This window comes from Gastrolobium bilobum, unplaced genomic scaffold (genome assembly GCF_033153095.1).
Source record: "Gastrolobium bilobum isolate Gb01-03AN ecotype WA unplaced genomic scaffold, APGP_CSIRO_Gbil_v1 utg28843, whole genome shotgun sequence".
Classification (NCBI taxonomy): domain Eukaryota; kingdom Viridiplantae; phylum Streptophyta; class Magnoliopsida; order Fabales; family Fabaceae; genus Gastrolobium; species Gastrolobium bilobum.
The window spans coordinates 23,674-51,611 of NW_026896543.1; the positions used below are offsets into that span (position 1 = coordinate 23,674).

General features: G+C 36.1%; 2 protein-coding genes and 1 pseudogene across 2 annotated transcripts; 1 reads left to right on the top strand and 2 right to left on the bottom strand.

The window, feature by feature from the left end:
- Positions 1-281: 281 nt before the first annotated feature.
- LOC133300396 (probable tRNA N6-adenosine threonylcarbamoyltransferase, mitochondrial) lies at positions 282-19,867 on the bottom strand. Its single transcript, XM_061499928.1, has 13 exons — positions 19,587-19,867; positions 19,443-19,487; positions 17,227-17,301; positions 16,500-16,596; positions 15,737-15,827; positions 15,490-15,539; positions 11,337-11,527; positions 11,102-11,187; positions 3,053-3,128; positions 2,790-2,873; positions 2,564-2,678; positions 1,415-1,503; positions 282-874 (listed from the first exon to the last, which is right to left on the bottom strand). The coding sequence occupies exons 1-13, from the start codon at positions 19,818-19,820 to the stop codon at positions 746-748; spliced, it is 1,362 nt and encodes a 453-aa protein (XP_061355912.1). The 5' UTR covers positions 19,821-19,867; the 3' UTR covers positions 282-745.
- LOC133300400 (protein NRT1/ PTR FAMILY 7.3-like) lies at positions 11,760-14,528 on the top strand (annotated as a pseudogene).
- Positions 19,868-23,152: 3,285 nt separating the features above from the next.
- Positions 23,153-26,014, bottom strand: LOC133300388 (probable aquaporin TIP-type). The gene is made up of 2 exons (XM_061499919.1): positions 25,274-26,014; positions 23,153-23,788 (listed from the first exon to the last, which is right to left on the bottom strand). The coding sequence occupies exons 1-2, from the start codon at positions 26,012-26,014 to the stop codon at positions 23,369-23,371; spliced, it is 1,161 nt and encodes a 386-aa protein (XP_061355903.1). The 3' UTR covers positions 23,153-23,368.
- Positions 26,015-27,938: the final 1,924 nt, after the last annotated feature.

The window sequence follows — 27,938 nt, forward strand, 5'->3', positions numbered from 1 at the left end:
AAGATTGATCTAATGGTAAGAGGTTTAAATAATTTATATGAAGTCATAAATTCAAACTTCAGTATCATCTTTGTATAAATAAAAATAAATAAATAGCCAAGAGAATGTTAACTCATGCTATCAAGGTTAAATTTCTATAATCTTAATACATACCAATGGATTGAAATGAAAAAAGTTAATGTTACCGATAATTTGTACAGAAGTTAACAGCAATACTTTTCGTGTGCATGGTAAAGATTTTTTATTTTTTATTTTTTAAAAAAGGGAAGTTGTGGAAGGGAAACATGAAGACTTGACAATATATCTAGAGATTATGCAGAAATAGGCTAGAACCACAACTTTGTGGATAAAATAAATACAACTTGTTTTATGATACTAGATTTTACAGATAACCTAAAGAATAAGGCATAGATGCAGAGTTTTTCTTCTTCTTTTTTTCTTTTAAGTTGTAAAATTTTGGTAATAGCATTAATCAATTTTCATCTATTCCTATCCCACTCCTATTTTCACTTCTACCAACCACAATTGTAAGGTTTCTCCCTTCTGTGACACTGCTTTGCTGGATTTTCTCTGTGATCCTGCTTGATGCCAATGGCTACTTTCCCCAGCAAAGTTGGACAAATTTTATGTATTATTGAAAACTCAGCCAAAGATGTCATTTCAGAAATCAGAGGTAAGTCAAAGAGTGGCTTGCCCTGCAGAACTTCATAAAAGAGGTTGAAGCAACATGGAAGCTCATGCAATGTCACTGTTGCAATGATGCTTGAATTAGAGATGTAAGAGAAGGATGAACACGAGCCCTTCTTAAGGAGCGTGCTTCACTTTTTCCTTCAGCATATTCTTCCCCTAGAGGCCACCTTGGGCGTAAATCATACTGAAATGAATCATAGTCTGATACAGTTTAGTGACTGATGAAACACCAGCATAATATGTAGCATGCACAGGTTAAATTTACGTTGCCTACTCAAATTGAGATAAGAGTTGTCCAATTTAACCATGAATAAAATTTCAGCAATGGCAAGTAGCACTAAAGCCTTGCGAATTTCACATTATTAACATCAACAAGGTTCATCAAATACAAATCGGCTAAATCCTGTTGCCCGGTACATTTGCCTAATAGGTTAGAAAGGAATGGAACATAGAAAAATAATTAGAAAAAGAAGTGAAAAACAACTTGAGATGGCCTTCCATGAGAGTTGATAAAAAGGATCACTTATAAATGGATACAACATTTTTTATGACCTACATAACAATGATAACTGATCTTGTTAATTGAGTAAAAAGCATTAACCATACCTTTTTCACTAAATAAATTTATTATCCAAATCCATCTAGTGAATCACAATAGGAAAGCAAATTTAGCTGATAAAAAAGTGCTTTAATCCATATATTTTTCAATGTTCAGAAAACACACCAGAAAGTCCTCTGGTTCTTCAGCAGGAGGTGGAGGGTCATATCTTCCCATGCGGAAGTGTTCAATACCAGTCCAAGCAACCATTACACCTATTCATTTCAAAAGCAAGCTGGTAAGATATGAACAGCTTTCATAAAACTAAAACAAAATTTTCTATGCTGCATGCAATGCCATGCATAATGCATTTGATAAGTACCATCCTAATTTGCATTTTTTATATAATGGATCAAGAAACTTGGATGGCCAAAAGATCTATAAAAAGAGAGCATCAAGATAATACAATTTACAATTGAGAAATGGAGAGTATCTTTTTCTTTTTCTTCATATGCTCCTTTGGAAGAGTACCAAGGAGAATGAACTAAAAAAGTGAGAAAAGGAAGAGCATTAGACCTCATCTATACAAGAAAATCTTGTCAATGTCCTTGCATATAGGTAAATGAATTTCAGAATCACTGCAAGTTTGATTGGCACCTGTTTTGCTCTCAATGGCAAATATGAATTCTCAACAATCTGATTCAGTCTGATCCCTTAACTCAATTAGTAGTCCCTTTAGAGTCCACTTCTTTCCCATACAAAGGGAATATGTAAAAAACTACCATTAAAAAAGCCCTAGCATGACTTACTCCACGTAAACTTTGTCTCCAATCCCTATCATTATGAAGGAATTATTTCATTATTATTCACTAATTCTTCTTGATGTACCCGAGTTTAAATCTTAAAGCGTCCAATTTCTTAGTCTTTTCTCCAACCCACTAGGTTGCATGAAGGCACATTAAGTTAATACTCCTTCTAACCATGGTGTCAATTACTTTAATAAATTTAACTGATTCTTCCAATATTTCAATGATCAGAATGAATCCTACTACATGGATAAACTTCTTTACTCACAACTGTCCAGAAAATGTGAGAACCCTTGCTAATTTTGCACAACATCCAAGCACCGATGCAGAAGCTTTAGCTAATTTAACTCTCTACTCGAGCCATACAATGCCTTACTTATGAATAATGACCAGCATAATCATTGACATATGTCATAAGGGATTGGACAAATTTTTACATTGGTTGCCAAATGCCTAATACAATGCAAAGAAGCACGACATACAGAGTTAGGCTTCATTACCAAAATCAAAACTAAAAAAATATGATTACCATTGTCCGTACAAAGCTGGGGAGGAGGGCATACAAGTTGCAGGCTATTCTTCTTCACAACCATATCAAGCCGAGCCCGAACATATTGATTTGATGCAACACCACCAGAGACAACCTACAACATAAAAGAAGTATAATGACAATCATATTTTTCAATAGAAATTAATAGAAAAGGAGAAGTATTGATGTTATTTGACAGAGAACAGCAATTTAGACTTCGAACTACCAAGTATCTTATAGAAGGCTCCATCTTCAATGCCCACTGTATTGCTCGTTCACACCTTTCCTCAAGATGTAACACTGCAATTCGCTGCTTGACATTAGAAAATAAAATAAATAAGATATACACTAAAGCATATGGGTTAAAGGTTAAGAAAAAAGAAGTTGAGGAAATTTTAAATAAGAGGGAGATACTAAACTTTTTTTAACTAGATCTGAAAGGGAAAGATACTCTCATAATCTACAAAACACTACAAAAATATAACTAACCTGAAATGAAGCAGCAATATCTGCCCGTGACAATCGGTCTTCATTACTAGCAGAAGAAATAGGAATTTTGGCATCACTGCCAATAGCACATTTACTCATAATTAGGTAATAATAATAATAATATGGATGTCTGCACAATATACTAGTACACCACAAAAATACTTCTTGCAATATGCAATATGAATTATATAGCATCATGTGGACAGAACAGACTGGAACGATTCTGTTCAGCTCTTATCTACTTAGTTTCATCCTTTTAGTGGAACCAAAATGTACTATTTCTTAACCCCATGTCCATTTCTGTTCTATTTTTAAAATGTAACTAACATAGAATATGTCCCATTCTAACACATCTACCAAACCCTACCTTAGTAAAAAATATTAGCAATAATCCGACTATATAAGAAAAAAGAGTACCACTAAACAAAATGTAGAAATCAGTCACTTTTTCAGCACAAGTTTTTATATTAAATATGCAAGGCTAACAACTGCATTAGACAAAGCACATATAATAAGATAAAAGATAGATAATCTGATACGACTCTAGGTGAAAGAATCGGTTATGAGAGAAGATTCTAGACTGTCCAGCTCGCAAGTTTATTACATTCTGATAGATGTGTGGGTAATGATTTGTAAGGATCTTTAAATAGAGGAAGCTATTGAAAATTGGTAGGCAATCTTGGCATAGGACTTGGATTTGGGAGAGACCAACCCTCTCGAAAGGCTTGGACACTTGTTTTCTTGTTATTTCTTTCGATTTCTATCATCACTATAATCTGGATTTGTTGTTGTCAAGATAATATAAACTTTCATCAATATAATACCCAGTCTTTACTCCATCTTCTACTTATGTTATTGGTTAGTACTTATCAAATGGTATCAGAGCTTTGATTTAGGAGCTCTGGTACAAAAAAATATATGGAAATCAAAATGGAAGCCGTAGAAGATAGAATGGACAAAATAGAAGCTTTGGAAGAAAGAAGGAGCAGAATAGAAGACAAAAATGCAGAGATATTGAAGCTCATCAATGTTGTTGAGAACACCTTCCACTGAAATCGATTTCAATGGAAGACAAGTAGACGAAAGACAAGGTGAAATTGTGGAATGCAACCGGCGATCTACTAATAATTTTCGAATCTGTGATAATCGTTTACTAAAAATGAAGAAGAGAGATTAGTCTCGCCCTCTTAGAGAGGAGAATAAAATCTTAATCTCAGACCCGCCCGCACTAGGAATTAGTCCCATAGCCGGTTCAAAAAGCCGAAGCACGTAAGGATACTCGGAAGAGCCTACTCGCTTCAAAGAGATAATTAAGGTTGATATAGAAAGAAAAAAAGAGAGGGAGGAAGTCGGTCCGCCTCCATTTTCCATGCCATGGGACATGAAACTTTTTGGGAGAAGGGAGGAGCGTGCCCATGAACAAAGAAGGGAGCATGAAGAACAATCGAAAGAGGAATTTATCGGGTTAGGAATGGGATTGGACGAAATTGAAGACCCAGCCCAAGTGAAGGTCGACTGCTCTCAAATCCAACCCAAAAGAAAGGGGGGTAGGCTTGTGAGCCCAAACAGAATAGAAAAAAAGAAATGGGAAAGCAGAAACAAAAATTGCTAGAAGAGGGGCAAAAGTGGAAATTGCCAAAGCACAGATCTCAACAAAACCACCCACTAACAACGAATAGATAGCATGGCCAACTGATGTCACCAATCGGGGATGCACCTTCAAGTCAACTCTCACATGGAACAAAGCCCATCAAGCAGCAGCCATGCACACTAATTCCGCAAAAAAAAAGATAGTAGTAATGGGAATAAAGCCCATCATGTGAAGCATCATTCGTGCTCATTCACCTAAATCTCAAGTGCTTGTCTTGCCTTAATCAAATTCAGCACCACCTTAAACATTTAGGGGCACGAGAGAAGGTGAGGTCCACAAATTGTCTAATTTCAGAAGTGGGATGGGTAGTATAACTTTTTATTCATTGAATTTTCAAGGGCTGGATGGGTATTCTATGTTTAAAGCAAGTGCGCTCAAATTATGTTGTAAATAATAATATTTATTTATTTATTTGTTGTATTGGGCTTAGCCCTTAGGTCATGTAATCTCTTTAAATAGAGAACCCTTTGTACAGTTTACATACAATTCAATAATATATCAGATTACCCTTTTTCAAGTTGGTATAAGAGCTCTCGATTCTGAGGGTTCTGCTTCCGCAAATCACCATCTTTAAAAACCAAACCCTATTTGCCTCTCGCCGCCACCGGAAAAAAAAAATTCTGGGGACCTTTTGGACCGTGAGGACCCTTGTTTCACTCCGTTATCTTAGATCTATCATTCTACGGAGGTTTCTTTTTCATTAGACGACCGGAACAGCTAAACAAAAAAAAACGCGGTACTGTTCATCGCGCACTGTTAGGGGTGGCAAAACGGGCCAACCCGGCTCGACCCGGCCCAACCCGCATTCAGCCCGAAAAAAATGGGTCGGGTCGGGTTGGCTCGAAAAAAAAAACGAGCCAGAAAACCCAACCCGGCTCGACCCGAGCCGGGTTAGGGTTGGCTCGCGGGTTGGCTCGATAATCAGCTCGCGGGTTGGCTCGTAAAAAAGCTCACGGGTTGGCTCAAAAAAAGCTCACGAGTTAGCTCGAAATGATGCTAGTGGGTTGGCTCGCGGGTTGGTTAGCTCAAAATATTGGCTCGCGGGTTGGCTCAAAAAATTTAATTTTTGTGGTTTGTTCTCCTGTATAAAATTATTGTATTTTGCAGTCCAACTACAAGTAGAGTAGTTTACAAAATCCAAAAACATTAAATGAAACACAAACCACTCCACGAATCACAGGAGTCATTTATCATGATTTTCTGAATTACTCTAACTCACGATAACCATAAAACGTATGTAAAGCCAAAAAATAAAAAATAAAAGATATCCATTATATATTTCAACGATAAGCATCTAGAATCAAAAGCCAATCATGAAAAAAAAGGACCTGCAAAAGCGACCAATATAGTAAAGTCCATCAGTGGAGAATCCATCAGTAAAGTCCATTGTATTTTATTAAAAAAAAAAAAAAAAAAGAGTAACCCGCGAGCTGGCTCGTTCAACCCGCGAGCTGGCTCGTTTGAGCTCGGGTTGGCTCGGGTCGGGCTAAATCGAGCTGGCAGCTCATTTTTGCCAACCCAACCCGGCTCGTTTTGTGCGGGTTACGAGCCAACCCGACGGGTTGGCTCATTTTTGCCATCCCTACGCACTGTTCACGTGGTAATGTTCATCGGTCACTGTTCACGCGGTACTGTTCATCGAGTACTGTTCACGAAAAAAAAAAAAAAACTTTTCCTGCTTTGTTTTGTCTCCTCTTCATGGATCAGCTTAAACCCGCTATTGATAATATGTGTAAGCCATCTGACCGTTCTTTGATCTTGTCTGGTAAGAACACACGTTCTACATCTCTTCTTGCTTCTTGCACTGATTTTAAAACCTCATGGATTTTGGATTCTGGTGCAACTGATCATATGACTTGTCGTACTAAGTTTTTTCTTTCTTATCATCCTATTGTTGGTAGTCATACTATATCCGTAGCTGATGGATCCCATAAATCAGTTATTGGTTCTGGTAACATTCAAATTCAACCTTCCTTGTTTCTTAAAAATGTTCTTTATGTTCCTCAGCTTTCTACTAATCTTATCTCCACTCAAAAACTTACAACTGATTTGAATTGTTCCATCACATTTTTCCCTTCTCATTGTTTTATTCAGGATCTTACCACGAAGAAGACAATTGGAGTTGCTAATGAGCAGGATGGGTTGTATTATCTCCTTCCAGAACATGCTATAAATGATAGCAAAAATCAGTTATTAATGACACGTCATTCTTCTACTGCAGAGTCTATGATTTGGCTCCATCATAAGCGTCTGGGGCATCCACCATTCAGTCTATTGAAGTCAATGTTTCCTTCTCTGTTTCTAAATCAGTCGGTTGAGACCTTCCATTGCGATGTTTGTGAATTTCCAAAACACCATCGAGTGTCATTTCCTTCTAGAACTATCAAAAGCAGCGAACCTTTTTCTCTTATACATTTTGATGTTTGGGGCCCTTCTAAAGTGCATAGTGTTTCAGGTGCAAGTGGTTTGTTTCTTTTATTGACGATTGTACTCGGGTAACATAGATATTCTTGATGAAAGACAAGTCTGAAGTACCAGAGATATTTATTCGATTTCATCACATGGTTGAAACTCAGTTTGGTAAGTGTATTAAAAGACTAAGATCTGATAATGGTACTGAGTACGTCAACCAACGCCTGTCACAATTCATTTCAGACAGAGGTATGATTCATGAGCTCACATGTGTTGATACCCCTCAACAAAACGGGGTTGCTGAAAAAAGAAATCGTGACCTCCTTGAAGTTGCTAGAGCACTACTTTTCCAGACATCTGTTCCTAATTCTTATTGGGGAGAAGCCGTGTTAGCTGCAGCCTTTTTGATCAACCGCTTACCTTCACGGTTCCTTAACAATACCCGTCCTATTGATTCCATGACTTCCTTCTTTCCTTTTGTTCCCATTTTGCAGAGCCTTCCACCAAGAGTGTTTGGATGTGTTGCCTTTGTCCATGTTCATAAACAACATCGCAGTAAGTTGGATCCTAGGGCTTTTAAGTGTGTCTTCAATGGTTATGCCCCTGATAAAAAAGGGTACAAGTGTTATCATCCACCAAGTCAAATTTTTTTTGTTTCTATAGATGTCACCTTTCAAGAATCTGAGTCTTATTTCCTGGGTTTTCATCTTCATGGGGAGAATAGTTCTTCAGAAGACTCATCCCCTTCCTTCTTTGAGTTTGGATCGTCCTTGTCTACTCCTACACCTCTTCCTAGTGTGTCTGCTCCTGGTGTGTCAGAACCTTCAAATACACCTGAGATACAAAAGATTTTGACACCTGAATTGGTATATCAGAGGAGGAAACAACCCATACTGTCTCAACAACAACCTCAATCGTCTGAACCACTGGTAAGTCTTGAATCTCCTGTTTCTGATTCTAATATTATTGCCTCTCATGATTTGCCTATTTCTTCTGATACCTCTGATGACTTATCCATTGCTTCTGCTTCTGATGACTTACCTATTGCCCTAAGAAAAGGGAAAAGATCTTGAACTCAATACCCTATCTCCCATTTTGTTTCTTCTAGTAATCTTTCTGTGCAGCACAAAAGCTTTGTTTCAGCACTAGATTCTATTTCAATCCCAAAATCAGTACATGAAGCATTGAAAGATGAGAATTGGGCTTAAGCCATGCAATAGGAGATGAATGCGTTGGAGAAAAATAAAACATGGGAGGTTATTGATAGACCTAAAGGAAAGAAAGTAGTAGGGTGCAGATGGGTTTATGCCCTAAAGTATAATTCTGATGGCACTCTTGAGAGATATAAGGCTCGGTTAGTCGCCAAGGGTTACACTCAGACCTATGGCATTATTATGAAGAAACCTTTGCTCCAGTTGCAAAGATGAATACGGTGAGAGTCTTGTTATCCCTTGCTGCCCATTACAATTGGGATATAAATCAATTTGATGTGAAGAATGCTTTCCTTAATGGTGAGTTAGAAGAAGAAGTCTACATGGAAATCCCGCCTGGTTTTGATTCTGTGGACGGAGAAAATAAAGTTTGAAGATTAAGAAAAGCCTTGTATGGATTGAAGCAGTCACCTCGTGCCTGGTTTGGGAGATTTACTAAGGTTATGATGACCTTAGGATACAAACAGAGTCAAGGAGATCACACTCTTTTCTTTAAGCACTCCCAAGATGGGAAGCTCACTGTGCTCCTTGTATATGTTGATGATATTATTATAACAGGTGATGATTTTGTGGAGAGACATATTTTGCAAACACGACTAGCCTCTAAGTTTGAAGTTAAAGACCTTGGGAAACTGAGATATTTCCTAGGGATAGAGGTAGCTCATTCAAACAAAGGAATTTTTATCAGTCAGAGAAAATATGTTCTTGATCTTCTCAAAGAAGCAGGAAAGCTTGGATGTAAACCCTCGAATACTCCTATTGAACAGAATCACAAGTTAGGTTATGAAGAGGAGAGTCCTCCAGTTGATAAAGGACAATATCAACGGCTAGTTGGAAAACTGATGTATCTGGCTCATACTAGACCAGACCTAGCTTATGTTGTTAGTGTTGTCAGTCAGTTTATGCACGATCCAAAGGAGAAACACATGCAGGCAGTGGAGAAAATTCTTCAGTACCTTAAAGCCACTCCTGGTAAAGGACTATTATTCCGGCATGATGGCAATCTCTCTTTAGAAGTTTACACTGATGCTGATTATGCTGGATCTGTGACTGACCGTCGTTCTACCACTGGTTATTGTATGTTTCTTTGTGGTAATTTGGTGGCGTGGAGAAGTAAAAAACAAGATGTAGTTGTCAGATCAAGTGCAGAGGCTGAATTTCGAGCTATGACTCAAGGCATTTGTGAGTTATTGTGGCTGAAAATTGTACTTGATGATCTCAAAATAAAATGTGAGGGACCTATGAAGCTGTTATGCGATAACAAGTCCGCTATTTGTATAGCTCATAATCCAGTTCAACATGATCGGACTAAACATATTGAGGTCGACCGCCATTTCATCAAAGAGAAACTTGATAGCGGGTTGATTACCACTCCATACATTCTCACTGGGCGTCAATTAGTTGATGTATTGACAAAGGGACTTCCTTCAGACAGATTTCAAGAGCTTACTAACAAGCTGGGAATGATAAATATCTATTCCTCAGCTTGAGGGGGAGTGTTGTAAATAACAATATTTATTTATTTATTTGTTGTATTGGGCTTATCCCATTAGGTCATGTAATCTCTTTAAATAGAGAACCCTTTGTACAGTTTACATACAATTCAATAATATATCAGATTACCCTTTTTCAAGTAATTACTCTGTTTAGAAATCAAATGACAAGGCACATAACATTGAGGTTCTTTTAAGATTTTGTTCATTTTCTTGTTTCTGAACCAAATGTCGCTCATTTGTATGATGCAAGTGGTATTGAAAAACTTTTAGTAACGAACGAGGTGGGTGGAACACTGTTTACTTCAAATATCAATCCAACCTTCTCAATGTTGATAAACAATCTCTCCAGTGTCTTAAAACTCAACGAGTTTGAGGAGGACCAATATGTAATGAGATGCCTCACAAGGATTATTGAAGAAGGGCCAAGTAAGATCAACCATGGGGGCAGATTGGTTAAATTCTGGATACCTAATTAAAAGCTGATTATTGAAGATATTAAGCTTAAGTTGATTGTTGTTGCTTCAACCAGACTCATGTTAGTCTCCAATCCTATTAGAACCAACCATTGCACTGGGAGAATCTGTTCTTTGTAGTGGAGGACTTGGTGCACTCTTGGAGCAAACGATTAGGGTTCTATCTCTGCGTGATCAAGCACTGTTATCGGCACATTACAGGTTCTTTTTAGGCTGGAAATTGATAATGGAACTAGTGTGGAAGGGAAATGGGATCCTGGAGGAATTCATTAAGCTTTGGTCATAAGTTGGTCCTTATATTTCACGCAATGGGACCCCGGAGGAAGGATTATTGCTGGTTGACCCTTACCTTGAGGACAAGGTGAAAGTTTTGGGAGGGAGTATTGATACGACTCTAGGTGAAAGAGTCAGTTCCAAGAGAAGATTCTAGACTGTCCAGCTGGCAAGTTTGTTACATTCTATTAGAGTTGTGGGTAACGATTTGTAAGGAGCTTTAAATAGAGAAAGCTATAGAAAATAGGTAGGCAATCCTGGCATTGGGAAAGACCAGCCCTCTCGAAAGGCTTGGACACTTTTGTTTTCTTATTATTTCTTTCGATTTCTATCATCACTATAATGATTTGTTGTTATCAAGATGATATCAACCTTCATCAATATAATACCCTGTTTTTACTCTATCTTCTACTTCTATTACTGGTTGGTACATATCGTAATCCATCAGGTTATGGCATTCCCCCTTATTATATATATATATTCATTTGTAAAATAACAAATCTATTAACAAACAGCTTTAAATATGTACGTACATCTTTTTGGACTCAATAGCCAGCCTTACTTGGGTTTTCAGACCAGCATAGGAGAAGTTGCAATCTTTGTGCTGCTTCATTGGAATCTAGAATAAACATATGAATAAATTTAAATCTCCACTGGAAGCAAAACAACCACCATACAAATGTTAGAAAGGATAGATATTCAACCTAAGGAAACAATCAAGAGTTTGGGGGGAGGGGGAGAGAATATATTATTGTACGACTAACTTACAGAAAAACTGACTGATTGAGCATTACCCTCCCTAGCAAGCTCCTCTATAGCAGGACCACCACTTCTCCTCATATCAAGGCCAAGCCATTTTGCTGTCTTGTCATATGCCTCACCAATAGCATCATCTATTGTAGTTCCAAGTTGTATGTATTGCCCCAGATCATGTGCAAGAATGAGAAGATTGTGCCCCCCTATTAAATACATGGTTGTCATCATCATCACACAAGATAACCTGAGTGTACCAATATCTAAGTTGAATATAGTCAGCAGTGACTGTGTCAAATCACAGGTTTGCAATACGCTGGACTGTTGAGAAACTATAAAATAATAACCATCTCTACATATAAAAATAAGCAAGATATTCAAAACATTTGACTTCAATGTGCAATTATGTGTCCAATTTTAGGAGATTGTTTGGGCAACATGGGAGGAATGCAAATTCCTCAAATTATTGAAGGAAGAATGAGGTTAAAGTCATATTCCTCTATATGCAGCTACATGTCTAGGCTGCAAGCCAAGTTCATGGACTGCAAACTAGTTCACTCTCAGCTCCCACAATCAGAAACTGGTTTATTTCTAGATGCACAGGCTCATCCCTCGGAATTTATCCATCTACTGTCTCTTTTTTTATGCCAACATATCAATGAGGGGGAGAAATTTGGAAGATGGCCCACACGGCATTTGTCCAAGATGCAGTCTCTCTCTTCCCCATCGGCCTTTTTCTTGGGGTTCATAGCTTTCAATGTTGTTCTTGATAGACTTGGAGGAAAGTTTTAGTTCTTGGTGTGTTGTCATTCCAGCAACGCTCATCTCTCAAAAACGTCTCCAACATCCTGAGTTGCCTTTCCATGATGAAACTTGTTGAATAAATCATTATTTATACTATCAAAATGTTTATCAATACTTGAATAGGATGTTATTAAGAAAGTTGTCTATATTGCATTCAAAATCTATAACTTAGATAGGCTATGCTATAGGAATAAGGACTCAAACAATAGATATGTGTTTATAGAACATGCCAACTACAATAATTTTACAAAATCTTTAGTTCTTTTTTTTCCTTCTCTTATGCAGGGGTTGGTGTTATTATCCTTGTCAAGCCATTTCTTTTTGCTTAGAACTCACGATTGTGGCAAAATAGGATTGCTATGTGAACCCCAAATGCCAATTCAAATGGGAATAATTTACATATCAATATATCTAATTGCTCTAGGAAATGGAGCTGCTGACCCTGCTTTAGCAACATTTGGAGCAGATCAATTTGATGAGGAAGAACCTAAAGAACAATCATCTAAAACTTCATTTTACAGCTATTTTTATGTGGCATCAAACTTGGGATCCTTAGTGGCTGAGATAGTATTGGATTACATAGAAACTGCTAGAAATTGGGTAGAGTTTTGGATATATGCTGGCAGTGCTAGTGTTTCCTTTCTTCTTTTGTTGAGTGGAACACTTAGATATAGGCACTTTAAGCCTTTTGGAAATCCTATCTCAAGGTTTGCATAAGTATTAGTGTCCTCTTTGAGGAAAATGAAACTTCAAATACCCACAAATGGAGAAGGACACTCTGATTTTCAAGAAGGAGATGATACCAGTTTTAGGAGAATACACCACACAAATGGCCTCCTCAGGTAAGTCTCTTAAGAGCATATGGAAGTGTTTTGTCATTGTTGTGTATTATTCATGCAATATTTGAGCATTAAACTGCTTAAGAATTATAAAATGGTTTGAATACAGAAGGAGTCAATTCAAAGTCTAAGGTAAGTGATTTGTTGTGCATTATTCGTTGCAATTTTTTGTACACTAAATGGACTAGAATTTACTTGTCAGGTATATAGGTTCAATAATTATTCAGTACTTTAAGCAATGGTTTTCCTATATAAATCAAGGGTTTATTGTTTCTTATGTTGTAGGAGATGAATTTATCCCCCATACACACTTTATGTGTGTGGAGCCCATATTTTTTCTTTCTCTCTCTTCTCCTCACTTGGGCCCATATAGAGATCACACACTTTTATGTGTGTGTATAGGAGATAAATTTATCTCCTACAACACGAGAAACATCAAACCTATAATCAAATTCATGAAGCAACATTTTGTTATTCGTAAATGTGAAAAACCAGATATAAAGTTGATGTAATATGGAAAAGTGAAAGATAAAAAGCCTTTGCGAATTCTTGTTAGCCTTACATAGTCTTGCAAGTTTGTCAAGTGTTTTCTATTTTTTAATCAAAGGAACCAAAATGAATAAGGGACCTCAACATAAAGTTTTCAATATTGTCTCCATAACTTCTTTGTTCATTTTGTTTTGGTAACAAACAGGTTTCTTGATCGAGCTGCTATTGTTTCTATTGAGGAAAAGAACACATTGTTAGGCAAAGGCCATAAGCCTAACCCGTGGCATCTTTGCACTGTAACACAAGTTGAAGAAGTGAAATGTGTTTTGAGATTGTTGCCAGTATGGTTTTGCACCATCTTCTCCTCAGTTATCTTCATACAGATGCTTTCTCTATTCGTTGAGCAGGGTGCTACAATGGACAAAACTTTTTTCAAGTTTAAAATCCCTCCTGCCAGCGTGACTGCATTTGATATCATAAGCACATCTGCATTTATTCTCTTATTTGATATTCTCATTGTTCCATTACATGTGAAACAGTGAAAGTGATGAAAAAAGATCCAAAACCTCCTAGTGAGCCAAGAAGAATTGCAATTGGGCTAGCCATTGCAATAATAGCCTTGACAGTTGCTGGCTTTGTTGAGAGAAAAAGACATAAACTTGCTAGCCACAATGGTGAAAAGACAAGTTCATTGAGTATCTTTTGGCAGATACCACAATATGTGCTTGTAGGAGTAACAGAAGCTTTTGTGTTTGTGGCACAGATGAATTTTTTTGCATCACAGACACCGGATGGATTAAAAAGCTTGGGAATGGGGTTGTCTGTGTCTACATCTTCACTTGGTAGTTATGTTGCCAACATTATTTTGACAGTGGTAATGAAATCTACATCAAATCACGGACGACCTGGATGGGTTTCACCTAATCTAAATGATGGTTACTTAGATAGGTTTTTCTTCTTGTCTGCTTTTTTAACAGCCATTTACTTGATATTATTTATTTTATGTGCCAAAAGGTACAAGGGTATAGCATTGGAGAAAATAGAAGAGGCAATTAAAGAGGAAGTTGTAATTTGACTAGACAGTTTGGTAGCAAAAATTTTGGTAGGCTATAATAACAAAGGTGAGGGAGCTAGGCAAGAAAATAGGGATAGTTGTGTCATGTGTGCCATGGGATTGGGCCCCACACACTTTTGTGTGTGTAGAAGATAAAATTATATCCTACAACATGAGAAATAATTGAGAAATAATGATCCCCTTCACTTTTGAGTTAAAACAACTACCACTAGATCCCTTGCACTTGTATTTCCAATAAATTTTTCACGGTAAAAGAAGAAAGAAAATGACAACTAATGTAAGAAAACTAAAAAATCTCCATTTCCAAAATATGCAGGAATACTTAACAATAAATAACAAGATTTCCTCATTGTACTTGAATAAAATCCCAAATTCAAATTGTATCCAACTTTTAAAGATTTATCTAAAAAAGTGTTTTACCCACTTAAATGTTGAGAACCTTAACAATACTCACTATTTTCCCTAAATTCCTATTCAAATGCTAGTAGATAAAATATATAGTACACAAAAATGGATTACTGATAACATGATAGCTGTTTATACTTCAAACAACTAGTTGCACAAGGAATGTCTAAAATACATGAATATGAATAGCACTCCCTTGCCAGATGTGTTAATAACATTTTATGATAATTTGTTTTACAAGTCATAAAAGTTGCTCGAAGTGACTTGACGGAAAGTATTTAGCATTATAACCAAAACAGTGAAGTATCAAGCAGCAAACTGCTTTAATTCAAATCTCAAAACTGTCCAAAATTACCCTGGCTTAATATTTATTTGTACCATGTGGACCTTATTACCCAAGAAAGCCACAAAATCCAAATTCATTGAAATATGAGTTGAACTAGAAACACCAATTCGATGATCCAAGGAAGAAAATTAAAAATAGATCAAGTGTAAGGAAGAATACTAGCAAGACTAATAAAACAAAAATCCAAAAACAGGAATACGGGAATATTACCTGAAATAAGTAGGGCCATGAATGGAAACTGCAAATCTTTCTCATTTAACCTAAAACAAAAGAAATCTCTGTCTCACAATGAAAAGCATAATTTCCTATGGGATGCTAAAAAAGTGCAGACAAATTCTAGAAGCATAACGAACAACATTCAGAAGCTGAATAGCCATTTCAAATATTGCAAGCATGCCTCTGCATCCATCTTTTGGGCAGAAAATTACATATTATTAGAGAGGCATTTTATCTTTACCTGGCCACTAGAGCATGAGCCTCCATGTGATGCACACTAATAATTGGTAAACTAAAACCCCCAGCAATTCTCCGAGCTTTTTGGACCCCAACTGCATTGTGCAAGACAGAGACTGAGGAATAGGTAATTGATAGGAAGAATTCCTCTATGTCCTGGTTAATTATTACTAAAATATGCCTTCCAATTCACTTGAAGTCAGAAACAAACATTCGTGCCTATAGTTTGGACGATCAAATTGAAAACAAACTTGCTAGCAATTTCCATGCTACTGGTACTTCTGCATTGTGCTTTTACGTACTATATAATGGTTCTATAGCAAAAGAAGCAAACTTGGATAATCGCAAAGGTATAACTTAATTTTATTGATATTTCAACTACAAAAGTTTAATTAAATAATACCACCAGGCTGCTTATGTATTAATATGTCTTCACAATGAATCTCCTGACTTCAACAGACATTATCTTGCTTAATTCTTGGAAGTTATGGAACATATAATGAAATGTATTGAAATTAAATGATATCATGCACTGGAAATAGTGATAGTGATAAAAACATCACTGGGAATTATGGGAGTTGATGTTTCATTGGAAAGATTAGAGTCATAGAAAATATTTTTTATTATTGTTCAAGTAAATTTAAACTGCATTTATTCTGCCATGTATATAAATATCAAGGATGCAGAGTGCTCTCACTCAAGCAATTCACAGAAATTCTGTCTAATTTATATGTCTATTCTTAAAGTCTCTTAAGTTCATGAATTACCACGTAGGCAGAGACTTAAACCAGGACCAATAGTAACAGCAACTGCAGTGAGATCCTTCTCAGTTATAGAAGCTTTATCTAGGGCTTCTTGCACAACCTATAATGAATGAGCAAAATGGTTGTGCGTTATGCCCATGTCAATAATCCAATAAAAGGGAGAGAGAGAGAGAGAGAGAAGTCATACTAGAAATCTGTTTGAGAACCTGGTGGCACTCTCCAAACATCATCCCTGGGGCTCCAAAAGTAACTTAAAAGTTACTTCCTTTCCACCAGGGCTATGTTTGAAGGAATTCCATCACCACCCTAAGCATTAGGAAGATGTATAGCATTTTAAGTGCTTTATATGCAATAATTATGAATAGTTGAATAAGATAAATAAATGAAGGGAATATTTTTCTTATGTTGTAGGAAAAAAACTACCTCATATTGTAGAAATAAAAGTATAAGTGGGACCCACAAATAAGAGGAGAGAGAAAAAAGAGTGGTGGGACCCAATCCCTTTTTGAGTGTATAGGAGAGTTGTTTATCTCATGTAAAATGAGATAAACATAACCCATAAATGAAACTTGCAAACAGGTGACTAGGCTAATGTGCCCAATCCCCTTGTAAAAAGCTTCCAACAATTACTATGTGACAAAAGCACACTCAGGATATAGCGTGTCTGCCCTGACCTATATAGGACGTGTTCGAGCAGGGATATTTTCATAACAGGAAAGGAATGCTGTACCTGGTCTATCACTTGCGAGTGAGCTTCTTCTGCCATTTTGGGAGCAACACCTCCATATTTTGCAAGCAGATTGCCCTTAAATTGGAGAAGTTACGTAGTTAGCGAGAAAGAGAGGTATGCTAGGTAGCTTAATGTTGACATAAATATAGAACTAAGTGGCTAATAGGAATAAACCAAACATTTTTGTTGGATAAAGGACAAGAAGCTACACATGGGTTCTGTTCTACCCATTACTTGTAGTAGTAATTGTTACCACTGACTAACAAGTAACAATATTCAAACTAAAGAAATCTAATCTAATTTTTTGGTTTATTTAGATTTTCGTTCTTATAGAACATAAAAAGTAGTATTCTTTCTCCATGAGCAGATGCTGAATGGTAAAAAATTACAACCATTCAGAAGTAGTAAATCAATTTAACCAAAATTAGTTCTTTATGCTAGTTCGGGCAACAATGAAAATTACCTTGGCAATATGCTTATTTGGATCACACTCCGTCATATTATCATATCTCATTATGCTTCATTAGAATCGTTTTATTCAGTGCAGAATGCATCCACCTAAGACTATCCTTCTTATGCTTTTGTTCTGGCCTGGAATATGCATAGCATTAGCATATTCAAAGAACACAGTCACACCCACCTATCTGATATCTTAGCTGACGCAGCATGAATATAATGCAAGCATCATCAACTTTTCTAATACCAAATTTTTGCTGCAATCTCAACGCAAAGAAAACTAATCTCTACCAATGCCAGTTTGTTTCGGCTATTTTCAATCAATGTCAACAACATCAACAATACCTTTATCCCAAATTAGTTGGGGTCGGTAGATGAACCCAAATGAAAAGAACCAAAAGATTGAGGAAAAAAGAAGATAAAAATAAAATTTAAAATATATATATATACATATATAACATTATCCATAACAATTAAAAGGAAAAAAAATTAAAATAAAATGAAAATTAAGATATATAAGAGGACAAGAAAGAATAAGAAAGTAAAAATAAGAAAGTAAAAATAAAGAAATAAAGGAAAAAAGGAAGGTAAAGAAAGAAACAAGATCTACCACTGGTTATTGCATGTTTCTCTGTGGTAACTTAGTGACATGGAGAAGTAAGAAACAAGATGTGGTTGCCAGATCAAGTGCAGAAGCTGAATTTCGAGCTATGGCTCAAGGCATTTGTGAGTTACTGTAACTGAAAATTGTACTTGATGATCTCAAAATAAAATGTGAGAGACCTATGAAGCTGCTATGTGACAATAAGTCCACTATTTGTATAGCTCATAATCCGGTTCAACATGATCGGACTAAACATATTGAGGTTCGATCTTCACCGCCCCCCACTTTAAAGTGGAAGCACAAAAAGGTAAACCAAAGATTGGGCCTGTTGCATAATCCACGCTTCAAGCCAAGAGGACTCTTGCGTGAGGGGGCGTGTTGAGATATATAGTCCCACATTGGTTGAAGAGCAACTAATGTGGAGTTTATAAGGCCTTGGGCACTCCCACCCTTTGAGCTAGCTTTTGGGGTGGTGACCTCAAGGTTCTTAACAGAAAGAGAGGAAGATAAAGAGGGAAAAGACTAAAAATTGACCATCCGGAGCATAGGAAGAAAAACGAGTCTAACCCTCCACCACTATGCTAATAGATTTTCTTCAATCCGTCCTAAGACACACCGTCCGTCAATCTATATCTCATTCCATTAAATCTAGTTTTATTACCTTCCTAATATTGGGCTATTTTCAATAAATAAATAAATAATCTATTTTTTATTCAAAAATAGATCTAAATTGTTTTTAAATATTTGGATTAGCATATTAACTACTCCATTGTGACTAAAAATTTCGAATCCAGAAAATAATCTCTTTACAAATATACAATGATAAAGTTGCATACAAGGATTGCTCTCGTCCCTATCCGGCTATCCCTGCTAGTCGGGGTTTAATAGAGAGTGGTTTATTTGGATTGACATCTTAAAAGAAAGGGGGGAAAAGCACACAAAAAATATGGTTTTTTTTTTTAAAAAAAAAGCAGAAGAATAGCTTATATCATAAAAGGACCAATCATAACTTAAACTAATCTCAATATTTCTCACTCCCAAAGTAAATAAATAAATAAATAAAGAGGATAAAAGTATGCATCATTTTCACTAAAATTCACATAATTTGCACTTGGCTATAAGCAACAGATCGAATTCATCACATATAACACCGTACCTGAGAAGACACTACTTGACTCAGAATTTCACCGTTGCTTCTCACCTAAACCACACCAACCAATAAACAACACACTTAAATCATAACAAAAAATAATAATAATAATAATAAATAAAACGCGAAAGCGATCCCCCGAATACTTACGACAGCGGCGGCGGTGTCGTCGCAGCTGGTTTCGATGCCCAGAACGACTAAGTCACCGTCGCGTTTCGGTGTTCGGTTGGAAGAAGAGCATGCGATGGAGGAGAAAGTGCGGGAAGATACGGTGGCGAATGGCCAATTGGGTGGAAGTTGGTTTCTGCGGAAATTGGTGAGTGCTGTGAAAAGCGAAGGTTTTGGGAAGAAGTTTAGGCGGGAAAACGTAGATGGAACCGCCATTGCAGACAGAGAGAGAGAGAGAGAGTCACTTCAGAAGCAGACGAAGTTCTACCAAGATTGAAACCATGGAAATATAGACCAACCACCTTGCATATTATTTTTTTTATTTTTAATTAGGGAATCATTTTATTCTTAATTTTATTTTTTTATTATTAATTTTATTATTCTTGGAGTTATTCTTGATTTGTGTATAAACATGCCACACGTAGATCAATTAAAAATGAGTTGTTTCACAAAAAAATATAGAGAAAGTTTTCCAGTAATTGATTAATAGATAATATTAAAAAAAATGAACTTAAATATTGATCGGGATAAAATATAGGTCCAATGGAGGTCCAACGACATACAAAAAAGCCCAACCCACCAAGGATCCAGAGCAAGCGCGACAGACAACTATCGCGCGTAAGCCGCAATGCCCTCATCGCGACAGACAAGCCGCAATAACCATATCGCGGATGAAACCCCCTCAAGTAAGCAAACTTAACGTCCAAGGCAATCTCACCGCGCCTTTATGTCAATAAGCAACGGATAGCTCCAGCTTACCGCGACTCTACAACTAGACACTAACAAAGATAAGGCAACTCAGATCCTAGTACTAACCTGCAACCCAAACTTGGTCAATTAGAAGCCAAGCCGGCATCATAACTACTATATAAACAAAAGGGTTCAACACCCAGGTACGATCATCTTTTACATTTAACAACATACATCATTTGCCTCTGATACTGATTTAAGCATCGGAGTGTCTTCGCAGGTACTCCAGTCAGACTTAACGCGCTACCGCAAAGGGCAGATACACAGTTTGATCCCATCCTGACTGAAGGCCCAAGACCAAGCACTAAAACCCATATCTCAACCGTGTGTGATCAGGCTTGATATAGTTTGGCCAACCCACTCCATATATCATTATTTTTTTTTTAGTGATGTGGTTAAATGACTTTTAAATTAATTAGGCTAAAGTTCAAATATCCACGTAGTTTTTTCCAAAATTACTTGAATGATTTTTTTATAAGTTAGCTGTTATATGACTTTTTTCGGTTCAAGTCTACTTAAATATCATTAAAAATTACATGAATGATCCATTTTGCACAAACACGTTAAAATTTTGTTATACATGAAGAAAGATAGAAGAAGAGCGAAAGATGGGATACTGGAAATTCGATCAAGAAATTTGATTTTATAAATAATCATAATATTTATAAAAAAAACTTTCATTAATAGATCATATAAATAAGAATAAGGTTCGTGAGTAACTTATTTACAAAATAAAAAAGTTTTAATATTTCTTATATGTGAAAAGTATTTCTCGAATGAACTCAAAACGATGTCGTTTTGAGATTATAAGATTAAAAAAATATATTTATAAAGACTAATATAACTCTGCAATATATTAGAATTACAAAAATGCCTTGATTTCTGTCCAGAATAATGTCATTTTGGGCTGATCGGAGATAATTTATCTCTATTGACTGGAGAAATCATTTACCGTTCTTATATTATAGGAAATAAATGTATCTCCTAGATGCATATAAAAAATGTGTATGCTCATATATGCCAATGTGAGAAAAAAGAGAAAATAAAAAAATATGAACCTTATATATTTTTATATGTATTATATTCTACAATATGAAAAATATTAAACTCAAGCATATATTGTTAAACTTTTTTTTAAGATGAAAGTAGTAATGTGAGATTACTAAATAAAATAAAAACAAGAACGGGAGGCATAGTAGTTAAAATTCTGGCTAATTGTTTACCAAACAAAAAATTCTGGCTAACTTTAGATTGTGTCCTCTAAGCTGTCCTATTTGTAATTTTTATGGGGAATCCATTATTCATATGGCACGTGATTGTCCCAAGATTAAGAAAGTTTGGTATGATCTTTTGAGGTCAAATTTGATAAATGATTTCTTTGATACTGACTTAGATTCTTGGTTTTCCTTGAATATACAAAATGTATCTATTTTGTGCTTTGATGCCCTTGGTCGTTGGTTTTTTTTGTTACTATTTGATTAGCTTGACAGTGGATAAACAATCAGGTGCATGGTGTGAAAAATAACGGGAAAGCATACAAGGTGAAGTACGTAGAGAGTTTGGTTCGTGAATATACACAAGCCTGGATAATTTCTAAGGGGACAAAGCTAACCAAGAATTACATTTCTGTTCCTATTAGATGGTTACCCCCGGACAGAGGTTGGGTGAAATTAAACACGGATGGTGCAGCCCGGAGAGATGGTAGGGGTGCTGCTTATGGAGGAATTATAAGAGATGAAAATGGTTATTGAAAAGAAGGGTTTGCTTACTATATTGGCCATTGTTCAGCTTTTGTTGCAGAATTATGGGGCTTCTCAAGGGTCTTGAATTTGCTTGGGCTAGAGGTTGGAGACCATCCTAGAAAGTGATTCAAGCTCAGTTATCACCTTGCTCTCCAGCAGTGGAAGAGCAGCTCGAGAGTCTCGATTAATGAGTCGGATTCGAGCATGGTTACAAGAGAATTGGGAAGTTCACCTGGTTCATGTCTTTAGAGAAGGAAATAGTTGTGCAGATTGGCTTTTTAAATATCCTTTAGACTATACTGTTGAAAATAATTTTTGTGTTTTTTCAAACCCTCCCCCTGGTATTTGGTCTTTGTATTGGGCTGATTTGTCTTTATCTTGTAATTTCATAACGATTTTATTGAATTGATCTCTTTGGGGTGTTGTTGTTAACCCCCTTAGATTATAAAAAAAATTAAATTTTACCTAAAACAGAAAGGATGATAAAAAATTGTAAAACATAAAATGTTAATGTAAAAAAAATTGTAAAAACATAAAAGCGTTTGAAATTTTGATAAAATTATTTTAATTAAAAAAGGAAAAAGTGTTTGTCATTTTAAATGACAGAAAGTTAAGTCGCTTTAAGAGAAATACAGACACAAACAATTTGAATTTTAAATTAAAAAAATCACCCACTTTCTCTCTCCCATGATTTCTGTTTTTATATGTGTCTATCTCTCTCCTAAAATGACATAACTTATGTTATTTAAAATGACAAATACCTGTTATCAAAAAAAAAAAAAATGACAAATACCAAACCCTTAAAAAAAATCGTAAAATTATAAAAGCACATATTTAACTCCATGACCGGAGTTACATGCTACTGATGGTGGGTTGTATACTGTGTTTAAGAACAAGGGAGTAAGGCATTGTTACATTGGAAAATTTGTTAGGGGGCGTTTGGTACGCAGAATTTCGAAGAATTCTCGGGAAACTGAATTTTTCTAAATTTTAAATTTTCAGATATTATCGTAAACTGAATGCAAAAATCATATTTTTGAAAATCGAGATTCCCGGACAAATAAAAATTTCTCCTATACCGAACGCCCCCTTCACATATAACATAAAGTCGCCACTAATGAGAGGACACACATCTTAGAGTAACTTACTCACGTTAAAGATCAAGTACCACCGATTCATCACACACACACACAAAACAACCCTCCAAACACAGAATTAACATATCACTACATCATCTTTCTCTTTCTTTGTTTTTTTTTTTCCTCCGAATAATCACCGTCGTGGCCGAGTGCCGGATCTGCCGGAGCTGCCGGAGCTAATATAGACCATCTCATAAATAAACCCAGCAGAGGCAGCACCAACGACGGGCCCAACCCAATAGACCCAATGACCGGCCCATTTCCAACTCAACAGAGCAGGCCCAAACGACAGAGCCGGGTTCATGGATGCCCCATCAAAAACCCCACCCACCATAACATTCGCTCCAACAATGAACCCGATTACGATCGGTGCAATAATTCTCAACTTAGTCTTCTTCTTTTTCGTTCCCTTAGTATCCTTCTTATCCGGCTGCAACTGCGTATCATCACTGGTGGCGTACACCGTGTACGCCAACGTGAACGTCATCACCATCTCTAAGACCACGGCGTTCTTCACTTTCACTCCTTCGGAAAATCCAAACACCGGCAAACTCTGCGATGCACCATAACAAAACTCGCTCATCGTCATGTAACAAATTAACAGCAATAACCGAACAGTGTAACAAAATGAAACTCATTTATAACAAACTAACAGTTATAACTGGATAGTGTAGCAAAACGAACCTCATTAACAAAATAACAGTTATAACCAAATAGTGTAATAAAACGAAATTCAGTAACAAATTAACAGTTATAATTGAACAGTGTAAAAAATTTAGTAGCGGATCCTCGTGTGCTAATTAACATGACCATGTTATGTGGTGCAATCATAACCATACATGGGTGAGTTAATTGTGATAAGAGAAAAGAGAAAAAAAAATATAAGGATAGAAAGTTACACAATCATCACCGTTGATTTAATTATTAATGGTTAAAATCCTTTCACATGACATGATCATGTTAAATTACACATGAGAGAATCCATTTCCAAAAAAATGTAGGGGCGTAAATAAGTCAACTCAAGTGGCTTGTGGGCTAACCGCCTAACTTGCCTTTCACCGAAATTGGTTTAGCCTATTTTAAAAATAATATAGGATTAAACTAAAGAAAAATATTTATCATTTTAAAGGAAAGTCGTTTTAATTAAAATTATTATTATTTATTTAATATTTAAATTAAAAATTTCTCACTTTCTCCCACGCAACAATTTTATTTAAAATGACACGATTTTTTATTATTTAAAAGGACAAACACTAATTTTTTATGAGACATTTGATAGAGGAAAAAAAAATGTTAGAAAATCATGTTTAGCAAGAATATGCTAGGAAAATGAATTTTTCGATAATGTGACAAAAATGTTGTTTGGTAACAAAAATATTATTAGAAATATTGACTCAAGTTTACTGATTTAATATTTGATTTATTGTTAAATATTATTAAGAATATCAAATTTTTACAACATTCGGGATTCCAAGAATACCACTCTCCTGGTGGTATTCTTGGATGTCATTTTATTATACAATTTGTTCATAAATCAGAATCTTTAAAAAATCAGATTCTCGAAAAAAAAATAAAAAACCTTCTCGCAAACCTGGATAAATAAAATTTCCAAACCTGTGATGTAGCTTCAACTATTATATTATTTTGAATTTCTAATAACTTAAATATAAAAAATAATTATTATTATCACCTATATTTTAGGTAATGCAATATTGTCATTTTTTAAGGTTTGGTAGGCTTTAAAGATAAATCACATCAAACTTGTAATTTTATTAAGTCAAATCACATTTGAAATATTTTATATACGGTTAACCATTTAGATTAAAGTTTCACTTGACCATTTAGATATGTAATTCTATCAAAAATTCTCAAACAAGTTGGGACATCTTCCATTACCCTAAAATTGAATATTGTATTACCGAGTGTGTATTACCGGGTGTGCTGTGTTTACCCCACTTAAACTTTTAACTTAAAATAATAATAATAATAATAACTTGACCCTGTCGATTTACATCCCCAGTCAATACGAAAATAGTACCTGTCCGGTGGTGGCGAGCATGAGGACTGCGCAGGCGACGATGGAGGCCAGCAGCTGGGCGAACCAGTAGAGCACGCAGCGCTGGATTGTGATGTTGCCGCCGATGAAGGCGCCAAGGCTGACGGCGGGGTTGACGTGCCCGGAGGAGTAGCCGGTGGAGATGGAGACGGAGACGATGAAGGCTAACGCGTGGGCGATGGCGGTGGAGATGAGGCCATCATCGGTGGCTTTGTCGCCGTTGAGCTTGTTGACGGCCATGCTGGAACCGGAGCCGACGAAGACGAAGATGAATGTTGACATGAACTCGGCCACACCTGCCATCAGGGATCTCCGGTGATCGCGATTGAAACGGCTGACGGGTCCGGCGACTTTGCTCCAGAGACTTCGAACGGCTTCGAAGAAGGTTCTCAAGTTGCGGCGAACGGGCTCGGGGAACGAGTTCCAGAGACGGCGAACATTCTCAACAATGATGCTCCGGAGACGGCGAAAGCAGTCGACGACGAAGTTCCTGAGACGGCGAAAGGGTTCGACGACGACGAAGTTCCAGAAACGGGTAAAGGGTTCGACGATGACGGAGTTCCAGAGACGGCGAAAGCGGTCGACGACGAAGTTCCAGAGAAGGAGAACATGCTCGACGATGACGAAGTTCCAGAATCTGTAAACGGCTGCGACGATGTTGTCCCAGGTTGATCTTGGCCGGGGTGTGATTAGGGGCTGAGACAAATCATGATTAATTGCCATGCCAAGATTTGGCACGTGATTAGTATAAATGGCTAAATCTGAATCCACCAAGGTTTGATTCAGTTCATGTTGACCTGATTATTAGAGAGTGACGACCCTTGAATGAAACTGGCTATAACCAGTTCCGATATGGTAATAACTAATAACATGTCAAAATTGATTTGGGTTGTCGTTTTCTATGTTACTCAAATAAAATAAAATAAAATAAAGAACCCTGTTGCATGACAGCCTGTGATAGATTATTGTTTTTTGATAGACTTCATTTTCTAAATTGACTTTTCGAAACTTTTGTTTGGGATTCGTGTGCAGATTCCTATGAAGTCTAAACAAATATATATAATTTTTTTGTCAGTGTCAAGGGGTTGCTCTCTCTCACACACACACACACAACAATTGTCACGTGAAGAGTACTTTTTTTTTTTTTGGTACATTGTCAGGTGGTATTTTTATTCGACCTTCTCCGAGCACTATGTCCTCGGGGTACGGCCCGTTTGGGCTAGCTCCTCATTGTAACGGTGAGTGCACTAAGCTTCGCAACCGGAGAAAGGACGAGACTAATCCCCCAACCGAAGATTTTTTGGCTTATCCTCTGGCCCCCAAAGATTTTCCAAGAAACTGCTTGAGACAGAGTTTGATTCCTGCACCAAGCAATCCCTTGGGAGCTCAGCTGCCAACTGAGCTACCTTTGGGGGTTTGAAGAGTACTTTCACGATACTCTTATGTGGGTGTAATTTGCTATGACTCATAGTAAATTATGTTCGTCAATGATTTTATGACATGTGTCATACTTTTACACTAATGTGTCATAATTTATTATCATTGATAGTGAATTTGGTATGTAATATGGTAACATGTTATGAAGTGATAACGAATTATGCGATATGATAGTTTGGTAAAAAATACTATTGGCATAATATTTGGATAAAAAATTTAAGAAAAAGTGATACTTTGATCTTTGATCACAGTTCCGAACAATGAAATGGTCTAGATAAACCTGCTGAGCAATTGGATCACAATATCTACAAAAATAATGAAGTCTACTTTTTATTTATTTTTTAATTGATGTATGTATGAAGGATCTTTTAAGCTGAAAATTCGCATAAAAGTTTCGTCTTCTTCTTCTTCTGTTTTTTTATTTTTTAAATTGAGATCTTGCAAGTTTTAGGTTTTATTCTAAAAACGGTATCCAAAAGAATTTGCTTATACAGCTGGTATTTTTTCTGCGGATTTCCGAGTAAATTTTTAGAACTTCCGTAACATTTTTTTTATTAAGAACAAAAATAAGTAAATTAAAAATAAAGATGTGAATTGGAGTAAAAACTATTAAGTTTAGAAAATGTAACACTTAATCGTTTCAGATTTAGTTATTACAAATAGGTTAGAACTGAGTTAATGGAATGGAACTACTATTTTATCCTTAACTATTACTCTAACATGCCTCCTAGCTGAAAGGTGAATGATATATTAGGTCTAATCTACTATGCTAACTTTTTTTCATAAATATTTAATTTTTTCTTAATAGAATTGTAATAGTGAGAATCGAACTCATGATCACTTAGTTATGTATGCTTTAACATCATATAAATATTAATTCAACTCAAAAGTTTAAATTATTAAATGAATGTTTATTAATGATTTTACATTATATTTATCTAACATGTCTCTTCAGATAAGAGTCTATTAGACTTCAAGAATGAACAATGCATTAGACTCTGACTACTTATACTAATAAATTTCACAATATTTAATCATTTATTTTTAATAGTATAGCGGCGGTGGGAATGTGACCAATTGGTCACATAGATTCTGAAATTATGTAAAGAATTATTTCGTCCAAAAATTTAAGCTAATAAATAAGGTCTTGAATGGTTTTATATTATATCCTTCCATTAATTTTACAAGTTATTTTTCCAGGCTTATGAGC

Bases quoted from the DNA above. Each gene is read 5' to 3' on its own strand.
- LOC133300396 (XM_061499928.1), bottom strand. From the start codon at position 19,820: ATGGCGGTTCCATCTACGTTTTCCCGCCTAAACTTCTTCCCAAAACCT. The intron at 11,188-11,336 runs GTAAGTTAGTCG...TGTTTATTCTAG, and splicing joins CTCAATCAGTCAGTTTTTCT to ATTCCAATGAAGCAGCACAA. The intron at 1,504-2,563 runs GTAATCATATTT...TGAAATGAATAG, and splicing joins CCAGCTTTGTACGGACAATG to GTGTAATGGTTGCTTGGACT.
- LOC133300388 (XM_061499919.1), bottom strand. From the start codon at position 26,014: ATGGCAATTAATCATGATTTGTCTCAGCCCCTAATCACACCCCGGCCA. The intron at 23,789-25,273 runs GTACTATTTTCG...GGTGCATCGCAG, and splicing joins TGCTCGCCACCACCGGACAG to AGTTTGCCGGTGTTTGGATT.